This window comes from Tamandua tetradactyla, chromosome 22 (assembly GCF_023851605.1).
Source record: "Tamandua tetradactyla isolate mTamTet1 chromosome 22, mTamTet1.pri, whole genome shotgun sequence".
Taxonomy (NCBI): Eukaryota; Metazoa; Chordata; class Mammalia; order Pilosa; family Myrmecophagidae; genus Tamandua; species Tamandua tetradactyla.
This window is the reverse complement of record NC_135348.1, coordinates 2,306,759-2,326,420: the sequence shown is the minus strand read 5'-3', so window position 1 is coordinate 2,326,420 and position 19,662 is coordinate 2,306,759. Positions and strand designations below refer to the sequence as shown.

At 39.6% G+C, this 19,662-nt stretch overlaps 1 protein-coding gene across 7 annotated transcripts; it reads right to left on the bottom strand.

Moving 5' to 3' along the window:
• Positions 1–574: 574 nt before the first annotated feature.
• On the bottom strand, positions 575–16,378 carry NPY1R (neuropeptide Y receptor Y1). 7 transcript variants are annotated; one of them, XM_077139623.1, is made up of 5 exons: positions 8,340–8,382; positions 8,019–8,045; positions 4,717–4,858; positions 2,420–3,266; positions 575–2,311 (listed from the first exon to the last, which is right to left on the bottom strand). In XM_077139623.1, exons 4-5 carry the CDS (start codon positions 3,116–3,118, stop codon positions 1,859–1,861), a joined length of 1,152 nt encoding a protein of 383 aa, XP_076995738.1. In that variant the 5' UTR covers positions 3,119–3,266; positions 4,717–4,858; positions 8,019–8,045; positions 8,340–8,382; the 3' UTR covers positions 575–1,858. The 7 variants fall into 7 exon arrangements, with proteins under 7 accessions (XP_076995738.1, XP_076995736.1, XP_076995735.1 ...); XM_077139621.1 differs by lacking the exon at positions 4,717–4,858 and having other exon boundaries at positions 8,340–8,363; XM_077139620.1 differs by lacking the exons at positions 4,717–4,858; positions 8,340–8,382 and adding an exon at positions 8,261–8,330 and having other exon boundaries at positions 8,019–8,127.
• Between the last annotated feature and the right edge of the window lie 3,284 nt (positions 16,379–19,662).

Below are 19,662 nucleotides of genomic sequence, written 5' to 3'. Positions count from 1 at the left end.
GAGTGAGATTACAGGTACACGTTATCATAATGGCCATTTTTTTTTCTCAGCTCTTCTACTTTGCTCCATTCTTTCTGCAGCTAAAATCAGAATGTCAATGGTATTGTTATGCCTTAATGCAGTAACTTGTAAAAAGTTAGAAAAAATATATATATTTACTATAAGTTTATCATAGGTATAGCTCAGTGATTAGCTTAGTAGCACTGAAAAGACCTGGTTTGATTTCTTCTGTACCAATTACTGTGAGAGTGGTTCACACAAATATTTCAACTTGAGTTTCCATTTCCTCTTGAGGGGTAATAATATTTATCACTGCACTCTCACAGGTGCTTAAGTACTTAACATAGTATTTGCCAGGTAGTAAGTGCTTAAAAATTCTAATATCAGCATTTTATAGTCCCTGCCTTTAAGAAACATAATCTAGCAGGGAGAGGGAAACTTTGACATCAGTAGTTATGTTACAGGACAGAAAATGCTTCATTAGAGATCAGATACAAGATGCTGAGGGAATGCCACGGATGAGAAATCATGCAATAAGCAAAACTGAAGAAAGAGACCAAAGAGACTGCTCAGCAAAAGGAAAAACAATTTTAATAAAATGTCTGCCCTTCTGAAATCAAACACATAATACTTGGTATAATACATTGAAGATATGTCTTACTCTTTAAATTATCTTTATTCCAAATGATTCTCAGACTCGGTTATGATTACAAGACACACAGAATTAAGTATATTAACACAACACAACTCCTCAGTATGCTACATAGTACACTATTTATAAGACTCCACAAGGCACGCTTAGTTTTTATACGTTAACGCGGACTATATGAAGTGTTCTCAAGTTTCAGGTATTTATTTCTGCTAGCCTGGGTGAACATTCTTTCAAAATCGTACCCTTGTGTCATCTTCTTTGAAAGATGGACATTGAAAGTTAAAAATGGGTTACTATATAGGCACTGATGCATGGAAAATAGCTTTTGTGTTTCTATATATTTCAAGCAAGAAACACCTTTTGAATCACATGGATATTTATGCTAGAAAGTGTGGGAAACACTTGGTAGTCGGTGAAGAATGGAAAACCTTGACCGTCCATTTAAATGAGTATCATTCAACTCTTTGCAGCAATACTAATTTACTTATTAAACTAATTACTCTGAAATGCTTTGGTTGTCAGATACCAAAATAGTTTTGAAGCTTGGGAACTGCTTTCCCACTTAAATCTTGTGGGCAGCCCAATTCCCTGTGATATTTACAGCTGAGAAGCACTTTTTATGCATTATGATCTTATCAAAAGTGGTAATCAATTAAATCCACTCTGAAATTTAAAAAATGATGCAAATCACTTCTGAATGATTTCACACTGTAGGTATGTAAGACATAAACTCTCTTTCTGCTCCACATCTCAAATGCTGCTTTAGTATGCTCTCATCTCTGTAACAGACTAAATTGAGAGCTACCACTCAGGATGGTCCAATCTATTGACAGAATACATGAGAGTATTGGTAGCTAATGCTTCTAAAGTCAGTTTACAACAAGACTTTTAAAATTTTTCATTCCAATAAATATGGCATAGAAGCCATTTGTATTATATGCACACAATTACAAAAAAAAAGCACTCCAAAGATATCTGGTCCAAACTATTGCCAGAAGAGTCCAAATCCTGCACATTTCATTCCAAATGCAATCCAAAAAAATAATGACACGACAACAAAATCAGTAAAAAAGCAAGACAAGAAAATCCTGGTCTTCCCCAAATGATTTCAACTCCATTCCTTGGGAGAACATGTAATGAAAATACGCTGCAGGTTGTGCTTGTTTTTAAACAGATGTCATCTGGGACCATATGCTACAAGCAGCTTCAGATGTTTTCATTATCATCGGGGTTGATTTTTTTAAATGCGACTGGGCTTGCTTGCTTCAAAGAAGTCTTAGAAACCTCTGTGTGCATGGTGGACATAGCGATTGTCTCATAGTCATCCTCCCGAGACCGGAAATCACAAAAGTTAAAGAAGAATTGCAAGTCTCTCTGGAAGTTTTTGTTCAGGAACCCATAAAATATAGGGTTAACACAGGTGGATATCATCGCTGTGAGGTGGCAGAGCAGAAACAGCAGATTGTGGTTGCAGGTGGCGATGATCTGGTGATCCCAATCAAACACGGTGTTGAAGATAGTGAGAGGCAGCCAGCAGACGGCGAAGGCTACAACAATGGACAGCAGCATGATGTTGATTCTTTTGGTTTCACTGGACCTGTACTTATTGTCTCTCATCTTGTCCATCATATTGTTCCTCCTTTTTAAGCGTATATATATCTGTGGAGGGGAAAAAAAAGCCACAAGTTCAATTAGACTCACTTATTTAAAAAGGAATTCTATGGAGAGAAAGTGAAAATGGAAATGGCAGGAGGAGAGTCTTCTTACCTTGAAATAGCAAATAAATATAAAACAGAGAGGACCAAAATACTGCAGCACCAAGAGAAGTGTGGTATAAGACAGCCGATGAGAGTCCGATGGAAATTTATCAAGGCACACATACTTGTCCTTGAATGCATCGAGTGTTACATTTTGAAATGGCTCATCAGTCAGTACTTGGTAGATCAGGAAGGGCAGAGAAGAAGCCACAGCAAGGACCCAAATGATGGCAATACCTACGTACGCGTGCCTGTTACTTGGTCTCCATCCTCTTGGATTGATGATCAGCTGATGTCGTTCCACCGCGATGAGAACCAGAGAGAAAATGGACACAGTGATTGAAACACATTGCACAAAAGGATTCAACCTGCACATAGCCTCACCGAAAACCCAGTGGTCCATTAACGTGTAGACAAAAGTGAAGGGGAGACACATGATTGCAACAAGCAAGTCTGAGAAGGAAAGGTTCACAATCAGGATGTTGGTAACGTTTCTCATTTCCTTTTGTTTCAAGATGATTATGATCAAGGCCAGGTTTCCAGAGACCCCAAGAATTATCACAGCTCCATATGCAAGTGCTAATGTAAATATCATGGCCAAGGGCAAATGGCAATCATCATTTTCAAAAGCCAAAAACTGGGAATTCTTCTCTGAAAAATTATAGTGGACTGAATTATTTTCAACCTGAGAAAGCAATGTTGAATTCATTTTGATTGGTTTGGTAGTATAAATTACTTTAGACAAATGAACAGTGTGTTTCTTCAAAGCAGGTCAAATATTCCTCTTTTTCTTATTCCCAGATTGGAATCCATTTACCAAGTTATTCTGAACTCTTTATTCCTTTGAACCAAATAATCTGCAAAGAGAAAATGATCAATTGCATTACTAATTTTATTGAGGGCAGTGAAAATGATAGTACTCTTTAAAGTGAAGATACCTAAATAAATAAACAAAATGTAGTCTGCATTGAATCTTTTCCTAAATACCAGAAACAATGCTAACATTTTGAAAAAATTAAAATCTCATCATATTTTTCATTGGCTTTTCATATCGAATTTCAACAAAACAGCCTATATATTAGTAAGACATATGTAAATCCCAGGCCTGAAGCCTTGTATAAACGGAAATAGCAGCACATTCCTAAGCATTGTGAGAACAGGATGTATAACAATTTAATGAAATTTAACCAGAAACAAACAAACAAAAAAATTAGCAAATTCCAAATTCTCGCTCTGGCTGTAGAAATGGAAGAATGAATATAGAGGTCAAACGTACAAATCGTTCCACCATAAATTAGACTACTTTTTTAAAAAGATAGGCTTTAATTAACATAAGTGTATTTAAAAAGCAATGAGCATTGCAGTGAAATGCCAAAATACTCGGTCATATGTGGGACTACTGAAGAACCATTAGATGTTCAACCTATGAAGTCTCAGGATTGGTATACATGTCTTCTCATATTTGAATATGGTTCATGTGGAATAGAAAGCAGGACTTAGAACATTTTGTGTATAGGAACAAAGGATGGACATTATTTTAAAAAGAATTTTTGCATCAATATAAGGCACAAAAGCTTAATCAAATAAAATGAGCTGCTTGCAAAACTAACAAATCCTCCATACAAAAGTTTAATAAGTACTACCTGAAAGACCAATTCAGGGGATTCTTGTATTGTATAGGAGATTCACTTGCATAACGCTGAAGCTTTCTAAGATTTTGAGAGTTTATTAATAGAAACTTTCAAAGGATGAATAAGGTTTTATTCACATAAATATAACCCCTTCCCACCTATTGAATGCAGATCCAATGCAGGGATCTAAATTTTAGCTGCAATTTTCAGCCTTCACAGCATTTTTGTAATATAAATACTTAATTCACTAACAAGAAAGTTCACAGATGCAAGTCTCGCGGAGGTTAAAAGCTCTTTTTTAAATTTATTTTTCTCTAAATTCCTAAGTGAATATATGAGGTAGGATTGTTTATGTTCATAACAGGCCATTGTGTCTGTATTAAAAAAGAAACTTCTATTTCTTTCTTTGGTGAGAGTGGTAAAGTAAATCATACAGATTTACTTCCATTGAATGGGAGATTAGAAATTCAATGAACAAAAAGCATTTGCCTTTCAAGGGAAGCCTCCACTGAACCCCCTGAGTTTTTGCTCTCTAGAATATGGGGTGTTTTTGTTATGAAACCACAATTTGACCTTGTGCAATGGAAGAATACAAACAAGGGTTGTTAACATTAAGTCAGAATGAAAGTATTTAAGGCTAGGAATGCAAAGGAATGATTTCAGGTGTGAACATTACTTGAAATATGGCTCTCTCCACTGCTATGCAACGACCTGTGATGTCTCCAAATACTTGGGTGATACTTGTGTCTCTTTGGGTATGGGAACAAACCTTGAAGCAGGTAATAATCAAAAAAAGTTTCTGGAAGTCTCTTACTTCCCTAAAAAATTAAAAAAAAAAATATTAGCATCATATTTAGTATTCAAGTTACTAAAAAGATATGTAACATTATTATTAGTTCATTGTTTGTCTCCATTATTAAAATTAAAACCAGCATAGCAGGAAGGTGCATCCTCTTTTTCCTATGGCTTCTTGTGCCTTACTGACACCAACTACCACCAATATGAGACATCTGAGTACTGGGAGACAGTTTATGATACTCATGAGGTGTGAGCTAGAGTGCATTCCTCAGTCTGACACCTGAAGACTCCTACATGGTGCCCCCTTCTACCTTTCACTCCTTGCTCAAATAACTCTCAAGTGAATGCTCCCTTCCAGGTAGGCCAGTCTATCCACAGCCCAACGAATGCAACTGACCCATTTTATCTTCTGCATCTCCACCCCTGCCATTCCTCTTGCCAGATGTTGTCTCTCTGTCTCACCACCAAGTCCAAATTCTATCCATCTTTCAAAGTTCCTCGAATGCTTAGTTGGCTCCTCTCACTAATAAAATAGTAGTATACAGTCTTTAAGGTAGAGACTGTGTATAATTCATGGTGCCATGCAATATTAGATTCAGAAAAACACATGTTGACTAATAGCATATCTGCATGATTGAAACTATAGATTCTTGTTTGAGTTACTATTAACAGTAATAGCTCAATTCTATTATAGTCCTTTTATAGGCAAAATGATTGCTAGTTACAACAGTCATTCTATTACGTCAGCTATATAGGCACAATTTTTCCAATTTCTAAAAAAGAAAAAGGCATTGTTTCTGAATGAAAATTCATTCTCCTCAAAATTATTTATTGAACAATTATTTTGCATCAGGCATGATTTCAGTGGAGGCAGCAGTGGCCAAAACCGGCAAAATTTCCTCCTTTCACTGAGTTTTTCATTCAGTGGGTGGAGAAAGACAAATAAATAAATAAATAATCTAATTTACTAGATGATACTAAGTGCGCTATGGAGAGAAATAAAGCTGGGGAGGAAGACTGGGGCTATTGGGGGCTACAAGTACAGGCTGAGTGGAGTCTTATTCCAAGGTATGGTCTTGAATTTTTACTCTGACAGAGATGGGGAGCCACTGGAAAGTCTCTGGCAACGATGTGAAATGATATGACTTTTGTTTTAAAATCCTTACTTTTGCTGTTGTCTTCAAAATGAGGAAGATTTATGAAGAGAAAAAGAGATTTATTAAGAGGCTGGGGGACAGATAATGGGGGGGGGTGCGGATCAAAGTGTGATGAAAAGAAAGAAAAATAGAAAAGTTTCCTTCAAACTTTATATCCATGACTGATTTTGACAAAATTCAGTACATATGGGAATTAATGCAATATATAGGCTACAAAGACAGCTTTCCTGGAGATGAGTTTAGGTCAGTATACTGAAACTCTAATGTCTCTGTAATTATATCTGAGAGACAGACCTTGTGAGGACAGCAGTTTTTTTAGTAAGTAGAAGTTAACTTAGCTATACAGAAAATGCTTTATTTAAAACAAAATAAAAAAATGGTGTTTGCAAGCCTCCCTTGCTAACAACACATTCAGAAGACATTCCAGCTGGGTAAAAAGGTTTTGCATGGATAAAATGTCTATTTTTAGCTTAACTTTGTATAATTTCAAGGAAAGATAATTGTCAGAAAAAGAACAATACTAGGCAGGAAAGAAATTACAAACAGTATCTTTGCAAAAGAAAGTTTGATGTTTACTATTCCAATATGTATTTCCAGAATAAGTTATGCAACTACAGACACTGAAAAAATTAAAAGCTGTTAAATCTCAGTACAGCTGTCATGTGCACTTAAAGACAAAATAGAAACACTATATACATCACCAGTTGAAAAATTAGCCCTCTTCCAAAGGAAAATTTTCTTCTTTCCAATTAGAATGCTGTTCTTTTGCTGCTTGCTGTTCGAAAAGCTGCTACTACCTGAAAATACAGCTCTCTGCTCATATCCTGCAGCGGATAATTTTTTTCCAAATGCTCGGGACTGGCAATTGTAATTCGTTTTAGAAAAGAAGCTGGCGCCTTGTTACATACAGCCTCCCAAAGTTACCGTTAGCTCATCTGAATGAGTTACATAATTTCTTGCCCCTGCCCGCGGGGGAGGGCTCGTTCAACAGACAGCTGCCTTCTAACAATAAGGAAAGTCTAATAAAGTAGAAACCTCCGAAAACCACGCTACATCGTGCATGGGGAACCGGCTGGCTGGCTTTCGGCTCTCTCTTGCCCCTATCAGCGGACCACCCTGGACCGTCCCCCTGCTTGGAGGCACCAACCCGCGAGTCCCGCTTTCTCGCAACATCCAAGCGGGCAGGGCAAACCGCCGAGCTCGCCAAAGAAAAGTGAAAGGCCCAAACACACTCTACCTATCGGAACTCTCCTGTCCCTCTCTCTCTCTCTTTGTCCTAGGCTGCAGAAGTTACGGAACCGAGCCCAGCTCTCTTTTATCACGGTTCCGAATAGGAGCTCAAAATTTGGCAACAGGAGGACCCGGCTCAGGGTTTCCAGCAGGAGGCAAAACAGACTGGAAAGGCCCAGCCGCGGGGAAGCCGGGCTCGGTCCCGGCACAGACGCGGGGAACCCACGCGTGCAGTGGGGGGTGAGGGTGCAGGATCCGCGGCCGCCCGCGCCGCTCTGCGCTCACGCGGGGCCCCAGCCGGCCCCACGCCGCGGAGAAGGGGGGGCGAAGGCTGAGGACTCCCCATCCCGGCCGCCGGACCTCGCGGAAATCCTCCAGCGCGACCGCCTTCCTGCAACGGGTCCAGCCGGACCCCGCAAAATGCTGCCGGATGAGCGAGGTGCGAGGACCCTCCCACCTCTCAAGCCCCTGAAAGAGAACCCAAAGAGAGGACCTGATCTGCTGTCAGGAAGCGCCCCCGGGAGCAGGTGTGGGAGCGCCGCGACCTCCCGTGAAATGTATCTTCCTCCTTTACCAGCGTCCGCCCCATACCAACGGCCAGAAGTCCTGGAGGGGATGTCCGCTAATGGGGACACCTGCCCCCTTTTCAGGTGCAGCCTACCTGCGCTGCAAGGCTGACCCCGCCTTTGGGCACCCAAAGCCAGCTCCGGGCTCTCGCGTCCTTCTTCTTTCCTCTCCCATCAAATGTGAGATTTCTCAAAAGTCCCTTAAAAGGCGTAGACGCGAAACTTACCCTCTCTTGGATTCGTCTCTTTCGCCCCTGTTATCAGAAAAGGGAAAGGTGGTAACGGGAGGAACCGGGCGGGGAGCAGAGATCTGCCGGTTCTCCTCTTGCTCGAAACCTAAAGATCGGTGGAGACAGGAGGAGACGCCCCCGGGAAGCCCAACTCCACCTCATCCCCGACCACGTGACGCGCCCCCCGCTAGGAGCGCCCCCAACCCTCCCCCCCCCAACACCTCACCCCTGATATACACCTCGGGCGGGCGTTGCCTAGGAATTCTTGCAAAAAAGGGCAATAATACAGAGACCACGCGTTGTTAGACACGCACGCACCGCGCAGGGAAGGGGACGCGCTCCTGCCTGCACGGTCCTAGGCTCCGGGAGGAGAGGTAGTCGCACCAGGCTTTTGCAAAGTCCACGCTCTCGTCATTTCTTTGTTTGCAGGTCACTGCCATCTGGTGGCCGCACTTATACACGGCTGCAAAGGTCGAATGTTTGCCCAACTCGTGAATAAAAGCGATTTGTTGTGTACGGGAAGAGGAAACATGAAATTTACTGCAGAATTGCCACTCATACTTGGGTGTTTTTTTGGCCCTCTTTTGTGATGCTCAAGGATTTCTCATGCTGTGCGGAGAGGTTATCGACCTCATTTTATAAGTAAACAAAGAAAATAGCTTTAAAAAGCAGAAGTAGCGAACGAAGCTCGGATGAGATAGTCTGGCCTTTTGAGATTTGTTTCCATCAAGAAAGTGCATTGAGTCAGATTTATTCCCAGAGACTAGCTCTTTTTTTTTTTTCAGTCGAGCAGGATGACCCCATCGTTTTCCCGGTGGTCGAAAAAAGTGAATGCAATTTCCTCGGTGCTTAATGTACTAAGGTACTGAACATTACGAAGAAAAGAACGGAATGAATGTACACAGAGTACACTGATGGGGGAAAACTTTAGTGGAGCCGGATGAATCAGGCTAGTTCCTGATACACTGATGTCAGATGTTTTACATACTTCTATTTTAGTTTGAAAAGTCAAAACTGAGTAATTCACAGGAAAATTATTTACTGAAGTAGATGACTAAAACTTTTTCCAAATCAAACTGCCCCCAAAATAAAAAGTCTGCTTAACAAAGACATAGGATACTGCTTAGGTTATGGGTAGAGATTTTATTTCAAAACAATGGTGATTACATTCTGTCTTAAAACTAAAATCAAAATGAAATTCTAAGACATATTGGGGGGGGTGCAAGGGTAGTTCAGTGGTAGAATTCTCGCCTGCCATGTGGGAGACCCAGGTTTGATTCCCGATGCATGCACTTCCCAAAAACAAACAAACAAAACAAACAAAAATTCAACAAATGGTGCTGCAATAACGGGATACTTACATGGAAAAATGATGAAATGTGACCCGGCCATAAAGTATACAAAAAGAAAATTCTAAGACATAAGAAATCATTTGAACTTTTTACACTATTAAAAAATGTTTTTTCTTCTGGTTGTTAGGCTATTTAAAGCTCCATATAAGCCATAGCACTTTTGCTTATATAGTTAGTGATGCATGCAATCTGTTTTTCTGTTTCGTAAACTTTCTAAAATATTTGCCTTTAGAAACGTTTTCCATATAGTTGAAAAGAGATTATGATCAAGACTTAAAATATGAGCAAGTTACATCTTTTATATAAAACTTTTTGCTATATCAACAAATATTTTGGACTTGAGAGAATAAGTTATCCTAATTAAGTACTTTACTTTCTGTCTTTGTATTCTTAGCCTCAAATACTTTGTCTTGTTCACGAGTGCTAATAAAGGCATGTCTGCAAGAATCCCTGAACTACTAGAGCCAATGTATTTTATCACTTTATTAATTTAAATTTTAGTGAAGTTTCTTCTTAAGGCAAATAAAGCTGCATTCTTGAGATTTAATATTGAATACCAATCTTTGAATGATCATTTTTCTCAAACACATTTTTCTATATCAAATTTTGTGGTTCAAACAGAAGTTCTGAGATGGTCAACAACAAGCAACATAAAATTATCTGCTATATAATTCTCCAGAGGTATCATTTACTAAAGACTCTTTCTCATTTGTAAACTAGAAAAATTAAGCATAGTACAATGACCAAAATCACAAGATACTTTTATACTGTAATCTTATAAGAGGAATGAAATAAACAAGGTAATCTGAATTTCTCAGAAGAAATGTGTTAGAGATTCCTCATTTCAATTTCAAGATAATTTTTCTATTCCTAAAAAAAAGCGTTTCTTGCATACTTTCCTATTTGGGATTCAAATTAACCAAAACTTCACCTTTTCTAAGGAAGAGAGAAATTTTTTTTTTTTTTTTTTTTTTTTTTTTTTATAAGAGAGAGGGAGGAAAGGAAGGAAAGACAGAGAAGGAAGGAAGGATGGGAGGAAGAAAGGGAAACATTTTTAAACATTTTCTTGTTTTATTATTATATTTTGTTTGTTTGTTTGTTTTTTACATGGGCTGGGGCCGGGAATCGAACCGGGGTCCTCCGGCACGGCAGGCAAGCACTCTTGCCCGCTGAGCCACCGCGGCCCGCCCAGAGAAATTTTTTTGAATTCAAGTTTGAAAAAGAGTTTGACCTATAAATCATGACTAGGAGAATTAAATTAATTACCTATTCTCATATTCTCATAGATAACAGTCTTGCGCTTTCCTTTAAACTGAAGGATAGGATCTACTCATTAAACCTCTGTAGAACTGAGTTTTTATCACCTAACAAAACAGGAATACCTTTGTGGACTGGCCTAGCCTTTAAATTATATGATTCAGTAATTGTCTAGATAAAAGTAAGTCATCATGCTTGCTACTGGAATTTATTCACTGTAATTATTTTATTGGTCTCCTGCTGCAAGGGTTAAAGTTCCTGAAATACTATCAGGTCCTGATACAGGCAAATTATCATAAATTATCATTCAGAAGAATCCTGATATGCATTAATACTACAAGTGAAAACCAAAATGTAAGTTGTATCGATAAGGAGGAAAGTCCATTGGGGTTGGAACTTACCATGAGGTATGTTGGTGAACGGATTCGTATACCATGAACTGATAATGTGTCCTTACCTGCTACAATTCTATGAATTTATGGTAACACAGGATGTGAGTTGCAACACTATTTTATAGACCACCAAGAAAAGAAAAAAAGATAGTCTATTGCATACTATCAACTATAAATGAATATCTAAATTAGAGATATTATAGAGGCTGCATGAAGTGTAGTTTCTGCAAGAACCAGGTACATATACTGTCCTTGCATTTGCTCTTCAAATATGGCTCACCTGAAACTGCTTCTGCCCAGCACACCAATGGCCAAGGCCAACAGATGCATTTCAGATGTTACTATATTTCGCTGCGCTTGACTCTCTCCACCGTCCCCTCTTCTTGGAACCTTCACTTCCTTTGACTTCACTAACTCTGCTCTTCAGAGTTTTCTCTATTTCCTCATTGACAATTCTTCAGAATTTCCCCCCAGAATGTGCTCTATCTTTTTTCATAGTGGTTTTTCTCACTGGAATCCCATTTGCAATCTTCTCTTTTCACTCTTAATGGATAATCATATCATCTCCCATGGATTACATCCTTATATGCTCATAACACCAAATCTCTACCTAAAGTACAGCTCTCTCTCAGGTTTCCTTGGCAAGTGTGTTCCTAGCTGGTGGATATGATCTCAAACAGTGTCATTGTACCAATCCCTCCAGCCAAAATTTAGAAACTGTCTGTCCCAAGCATTTCTCACTCTCATGCTCTGAAATCCAGTTGGTCACAGATCCCCATCCATTTCTCCTCTTAAAAATCTCTCCAATATGTTCTTTCCATTCCATCAAGATCTACTTATTTCTCTCCTAAATGGTCTCCCAGACACCAGCTGCTTCTACAGCACTCCAGTTATAGCACTTCCCAGCTTAAACTCCCCAGTTGTTCTCAGATCCTTCTGTGCAAACTAAGTCCTTCTGAACCAAAATTTTCAATATCATCCTCTATCACTCCCCACATACTTCAGTCAGACTGAACTATCTGTGCCTCTCTTAATGTTATATTCTCTCTCACCTTCATGCTATTGCTCACTTTCCTTCTTGCCCATTACCTCCCTCATCAACTCTCACCAATCCCTCAAACTGCAGTTCAAGTATCTTCTCAACTGGAAGCATTCTCCTAACCCTCTGCATCATCTCATCTCCCTGCTACAGGCTCAGTTTGCTCTCTTATTTATAGTCCCACAGCACCCTAGGTTTATTTCTAGCAAAAGACTTACACTCTATTGCAATCAATTGTTTATACGCACAGATCTACTACCACACTATGGTCTATGGAAGGCAGTGACTATTTCATAAACCTCTTTAAATTCATAGCCTAGAATAAAATCTGGTATATCATAGATTCTGAAAAAAAGTTTGGTTAAAGGATTGACAAACAAACAATTGAGTGGGATCCCATAAAATTTGAAAATACAAACCAAGCCAAATCATTTCACATATTTAAAAATGTCTTCCCAAAAATGTCCTCAGCATTTGCATGTAGTTATAATGGATTATAGCTATTTTTATACATTGTATGTTTGATACCACGCTCCCCCTGATGGGGATTCTCTTTGTTTTTGTTTTTTGTTTTAGGGATTTGCTCATGTGCTGGTCCTGCCACATGGGAAAAACCTAATGGGGAAACCATAGGTATAAGATTGGACCATGGACACTGCTGCCTTCAAAAATATTTATAAAACAAACAAACAAAAATATTTATATTGTCTAGTAAAAGAAGTCTCATATCTTATCCTACCTGCTGAATAACTTTTAAAAGCAGAAATATCTGTGAGAATGATAAAAGTAAGGCTATGGTAACAGAAGCATTTTTGAAGAGCATATTATTCGACCATATCAGCTTCTGACTCTGGACTTATGTTTTTAAAAGTTCTCAAAACTTTCTTTTTAAAGACCATTCAAAATAAACCAACATACAAAAAAGAAAAAAACTTTTCCACTTCAACCAAGTAAAACTATATTTAGACTTAAAATTAGATTTCAGATATTAACCATGAAAAACTAGATAGGAAATAGGAATTGATTTAAAAAATAGTTTTTGGGGATTACTTAACAGACACCAACCCTTTTCGAAAGTTTTGATGTGCAAAAGAGAAGAACGTAAGGCATATATACAGATTTACTTGATACAGTGTCATGTCTCCAAAGCAATTGATGTTTTCTTCTTTTACACATATCTAGTGCTGCAGCCTTTTAAAATGTAATTAGACAAATAATTATTTGTTGATATGTAAGACACCCACAACTTTTTGAAAGAATGAATGAAATATAATTACATAGTTATTACTAGCTTCAGGGAAGAAGGAAATGTAGTCAGTCATAATGGGAAACTCTCTTTTTCTTTTCCTTCTTTTTTTGGTAATATAGAGGAGAGACAAACAAAGTTTATGACCACTATATATTTCAGAAGATCCAAAACGCACTTTTTCTTAACAAATGCCTGTAATGCGTGCTTATTCATGGCATAAAGTCATAGTTATTCAGAGCTCAAAGGGAGCTCCAGATCTGCTAGTCCAAACATTTCATTGTACAAAGAAAGTAAAGGCTGAAAATATCAAGTGACTTGTCTAAAGTCACACCATTTATTTGGTATTAAGCCTTTCTGCCATCAAGTGTTCTGACATGTGTCCAGTATGTAAATATGAGTATGATATCTAACTGTATACATATGTATCACATATACGTCTCTATGTATTTTTAGTATGGAAAAACATTACTTAAAAAAAGAATTGTACATTTTCTCTAGAAATCAGTCGCTGCTTTTATTTAGTGGTTTAATTATTAGGACATCAATAAGAGAAACAAAGTGTTGCTTAAGGATCACAGTTGCTTATCAGAAGAAGGTAATGAAATGTTTGTAGTGCCTCTTACATTGTGAGTAGACTGTCTGTACACAATACTTCTGGTTAAGTTTACTTTTCTAATAGCTTTTTTCTGTAAAAAAAAAATTGCATGCATTTTGCAATGTTAGGTCCTTAAGTCCTAAATATTGGCATATATGACAGGCTATTACTATTTCAAAGAAATCAGTGTAGCAAAGAGCATCATAAAAAAATTTTTGATAATATGCAGTCATGGCCCTTTCCGCATTTTTTTAGTATTAAGGGCTCAAGTGATAGAAAGTGATAAAGAAATATTTATTCTTAATACAACAATATTTTCAGATTAAAAAATGCATCAAATAAAATGTTATTTTCTATAGTATATTTACTCCCTTCCCCAGCTCCTCCTATAACTAAAAATCAAGATCACATATTAAGATTTCTATAAAAGCACTTCAGTGTCCTTCACTAAGGCTAGCTATTGTTAAAATGAAACAACTGACAAAAACAACATGCACATTCCTCAGTAAAATGCTACCTCAGATATTGTTTGGAGAGTGTTTTATTGTTCAATAATTTGTCTTAGGAGTCCCGAGTGATCTTTAACTTTCACCTTTACTGATAAGCTTTCTTTTGTAACTGATAAAGAGCCATGAGAACTGGGAAATAGCCAATTTAATTTTGTATCGCACACAAAATCCAACTTAATTTCCCAAGGGAGCAGTTATAAACAGCCAGCAGGAAAAACACACGGAGGGACGGACATCACTATTTCTGTTCCCAGAGGTGGCACTCCCCTGATGGAATGTCACACCATAAAATAGAAAGAAACTTAATTATATTCTACAAAGAGTGATGATCGGTTCTGAATACTTCCCGGGAAATTGAAGGTAAAGCACACTTATCTCTGTATCTTCCTCTTTACTCGGCATAACTGTTGGAGTTTTCAAGCTGAATTTTTTTCAAAACAAAAGATTCCTAATAATTTTTTTTTACAATATTCTTAATACTATGTCCTAATACTGTATATTTTAACATGCATTGAAAGAAGAAATTCTGACACCTTTTTATGAGACTTGCATGTTTGTTCGGTGGGAAGAGAAAAATGGATGGGCTAATTGGAATCTTTACCACATTGAAATGTTGACCTATTTTCAATACTAGCAGTTAGCTCAACCTAAAGGATCACATCAGCAGAAGAAATTTCTCTCTAAAATCTCTCTCTCTGCACCCCACCCCACTCCTCACCTCCACCCAGAGCCCGAAGTAATGACAACTATGACCAGCTAGAAATAAGGCAAAGCTGTCCAATACAGGCTGGACATGATGTTTTGTCTTGTTTCAACCTATGACCACGATATTTTAACCCTCTCGTCTTTGTCACTTAAAATGGTTTTGAGAAGCGTTGCCCCCATGCCAAGCTCGCTCTCCTGCTGCAGCCCCTTGTCCACTTCCACACCTGTCACCCTCGGCAGTGGGGGTCAATCCATTTCCCTCGCCTGCGCCCTACGCGCCCGCTGACTTCCCGGGTCCCCTGAACGCTCTGGTAACACCCCAACCCCCGTCGAGATTTCTCCCTTCCTCACTCCGAAAATAAAAACAAGGGCGACAAAGAGCAGGGTTCTGTTTTGGGAGTTTTTCTCCCAAAACAGAGTATCCGGGCCTCGAGGCTTTTTCCTCGGGAGCACTGGGCTCTCGGAGCTCTCCCCATTCCCACGCCGGTTCAAGACTCCTCCGAGTTCCCTGAGCCGGGGCGAGGGCAGGAGGGTCCCAAACCTACGCACCCGTCAAATGACCTTGGCCTCGGCCAGGGACCACGACCCGGGGTGACCAGGAGCCATCTCGGGGGCCCCCCGCCCGGGCTGTGGTTGAACGTGGCGCGAGCAGGCGCCCCGGCGCGGGGTCTCGGGGGTGGGGGATGGAGGGGGGGATCCCCGGTACGGTCACGTGTTCCCGAGGCGCCTCTAAACCCCCCACCGCCGCCTCCAGAGCCTGCCGCCGCCGCCGCCGCGCACAGGAGCCACCGCGCTGGGCAGAGCTGGGGCGGCGCGGAGCCGCGTTCCCCGGCCGAGGCGCCCCCAGCGGCCCGGCCGCTCGAGGTACGGAGTTTCGGCCCTTCCCCCGCCGCCCCCTTCTGCACCGAGCCTGGGGACGCGGGGAGAGGGGACCCGGGCCGCGAGTCCCCGCCGCTCCCGGGAGCCCGCGCGCCCCCTCTCCGGTCCCGGGGCGTCTTTAGGGGCTCCCGAGAGTACGGGTTGCGGGAGTCGGTGGGGGGGCTGGGGGGGGCTGTGAACGAGGCAGATGACCGGCAGGATCCGAACGCTTTCGGGTCGGGCAGGACTCCCCCCCCCGACCCCCAGCCCCCGACTCACCCAGGGTGGACCGTGGCACCGGCCAGACACCGCAGACGGAGGGTCCGGGCACCGCGTACCTGCCTGAGCCCGAGGGCGCGCGGGGGCGGGACCGACAGAGCTACCCACCCCTCACTGGCGGAGCGCCCCCTCCTCCGCAACCCCCCACCCCCACCCTGGGTGCAGCCCGCCTGAAGTCTGAGGCTGGGGAGCCGCAGTCCGCGGGGTGCCTTGGGCCGGAGGCGGCCCCAGATGGGGTCTGCTGAGAACCCGGGCACAGCCCGCGGGGCGCCTCTCGGTCATCCACCTGCCGCGCCGTCCCGCAGCTGGCTCCGGACCCGGAGGCAGCTGTGTGCCTGGGTTTGCGCTTCTCCTTGAGGAGTGGCCTCATATGGCAGCTGCGAACAATAACATACAACTATTCACCTCGAATTTCAGAAAGTAGGGAATGCTCAATTCCGTTAGTTTGTCTCTTAAAGGATCTGAGACATCTTCTCGGACTGAAACCGAAAAGACTTTACCATACATCATGGAACTAGCCTAAGGCTCAGCGGATTTTCGCTGCCCGGGTTGCAATTTTTTAATTTCAGATTTCTCAAGGGAACTCAGAATTGAGAAGGGAGGGTGGTGTATGTCTCTGTGTTCGTAGCTGAGCAGAGAAATTTATCTTTCCAGTTTAAGTTTTGCCAGATTCCAGCTTTAAAAATAATTCATGGCAAATGAGGGAATATGGAATCTTGTCATTGTTCTAGGATCACAAGCGAGCTAGGCAATATTTTATCGTTGCTAGAAAAAAAAATTACATCTATCTGGTGTGATTTGGCATCCTTTGTCTGAAGAAATATGTGCATTTTCATAAGGCAGAAAATTATCCTAACAAAGAAACCCAATTTAAATGTACAATCTCACTCTTAGAATCTTTGAGTTCCCTGCAGTTCTTCCTTTTATTTCTTTTAAGAATTATATGCTTTCTAAAAGTAGTTGGTCTGTTTCAAAGATTCCATTTGTGTTAGTCTCAGATATAGGTAAATTTATAAGAATTTACAAAGACGTATTTTGAAAGTTGCAACAGATTGATAGAAGACTTACAATATCATCTGCCTTTTTTTCTCAGAGGATTAAAGTTTGATGCTTCAGGCTGTATATTCTGGTAGTGGGAGGTAAAACTATATATATACAAAAGAGAAAAATTAAGTATAGTAATTATAGATAACAGGTTTCACACAGTCAATATCAGATTTTCTGTCAAATATTTCATTTTTAAAACACTCTCTTTTTGGTCCTATGTTGTAATTTTTTGTAACTCGAGATGAAGTAAATAAAGTTCACAAATGACGTTACTTATAATCTAAATAAAATATTTTGTTATAATACAATTACATAGATGCATAAAATTGTACACTGTTAGTCGTGTTTATACTACCCAGAGCCTATCAAGGCACCTAGTACATTAGATGTTCAATGAATGTCTACAGAGTGAATAAAGAAGGAAAAACAATCTTTCTCAGCCATTCGTTAATGAAAGAGGCATTTTCTTTACAACTATATATGAATTATATATGTAGTCATCTTTAGTGGGAGAGAGAAGTGTTGAACTGTTTTTCCCAGTATCCAGTGAAGACTCAAGTTGGTATTTCTTTCCTTTGCTTGCCAGTGAAACAGAGGTTTTCATCATTTTATGACTTCAATACTTGATGTGTATAATTTTTTTATTTGTGTTTCTTTCTTTCTAATGATGTGCATATATTGTAAAATAGAAAATTTAGTGGAAAATTATGCAATTGATGTATCTCATTTTTCATTTAAATTACAACATATGGCATAAATACAGTTTTTGCTATTCCATGTGATAGAAGGCCTATGTGATAGCCTTATCAATGATAAATACCAAATTTAAAGTTTTGTCCTAAACTTGTCGTGATTGGCTGTCTGAATATGATGTGTAACTGCTCCTCATTTCATTTGGGGCCATTTAAAGCTGGTCTATTTTCACTGGAATACACACACACGTTTATATTCTATTCTGAATGTGCCCATATGAAATGATTAATAGCAAATATTTGCCAGTATCCATCATATACAATCTACACTATAAGGCACTATTGCTATCATGAAAATAATTGACATTTTCCCTTATCTCTACTAGAATCTAATAGAGGTGTTATTGCATACATTAGAGGCAATCTGAATTTTAGATCCCAAACCACATTATTTATGTTACCATATATTGTACAGCAATTCCTCTGACTACAAAATATTTTTTTCCACAATGTTATACTCTTCATGAGTATCCTCATCCCCAGACACATGTCCCAAGAAAGCACAAAGCCATTGTGTAAAAATGGTGGCCCAATTCCTCTCTTTTCATTGCTTTGTTAGTAGAAAAGGCAATCAGTAGATACCTACCCGCCAGGAAGGGAGGAGAAAGGACTAAGACCCTAGTCAGAATGGGTTGGAGAAAGTAGGTCAAATTAAGAGTCACTGAGTCAAGCTAAGTAGCTCATGAGCAGCCTAGCTCCAACAGGGCATCAGCAGAGCTCAGGAAATTAGACTGAAACTCTAGTTAAGGATATTGTTATTAGAAGCTCAATGACCTATGCAGGGCAGTAGCTGGGAGGCCACTGACTAGTAATACAAATAGGATGATTCAGTAGGTCATGCGAGTCATTTTGTTTCAGTTATCCTATTTAACTTGATACAATCACAATATAAACTAGCATCTATGAATGAATGAATAGAATCCTCAGCTTTTGAATTAGTTTATCTTTAAAGGGATATACTTAGCTTCCAGGAGTAATTCAATATAGAACCTTTTGTAGAAATTGTGGAAAGCTTAAGCTTTGAACACTTATCAGATCACAAAATGAAGACTTTATCATCCCATTTAACACTTGTGGTCTGTAAAGCATAAGCTGAAGTTATTTATTAATGAGTATATCTACACAATACTATTTTATAGTTGGAAATTTATTAGATCATAACCTGTATGTACTTTGCAAATAGAAGATAATAATGTTTCCTATTAATCTAAATAGATATGTATTTTTATAGTTTAAGGATAGCCATCCAGTTTTAGATCTAGAACTAAATAAAGAAATGCACATTGACATGTAGGTAAAAGTGTTTTTTGGCTATCAATATATCAGGCTCACTATAACATTGTATATTCATCAAAATTAATCAATTGTTGTTGTTCTTCATTTCCTGTAGGGAATTCTTATTAAATAATGAAATGCTTACATTTTTAATAGAGAATGGCTTCCATTTGCTCCTCAATTGATATTATAGGCAAGGTTGTGCTTCCTCTAGCAGTACTGTCAAGTTTCTAAGATGTCAGAGTAAATAGTATCATTTTGGTGTGGCATTATTAAGTTTGTTTGAAATGGAAAACAAAACCTTAATATGGGGTATCATATTAATATCAGTT

Bases quoted from the DNA above. Each gene is read 5' to 3' on its own strand.
- NPY1R (XM_077139624.1), bottom strand. From the start codon at position 3,118: ATGAATTCAACATTGCTTTCTCAGGTTGAAAATAATTCAGTCCACTAT. The intron at 2,312-2,419 runs GTAAGAAGACTC...TCCCCTCCACAG, and splicing joins TATTTATTTGCTATTTCAAG to ATATATATACGCTTAAAAAG.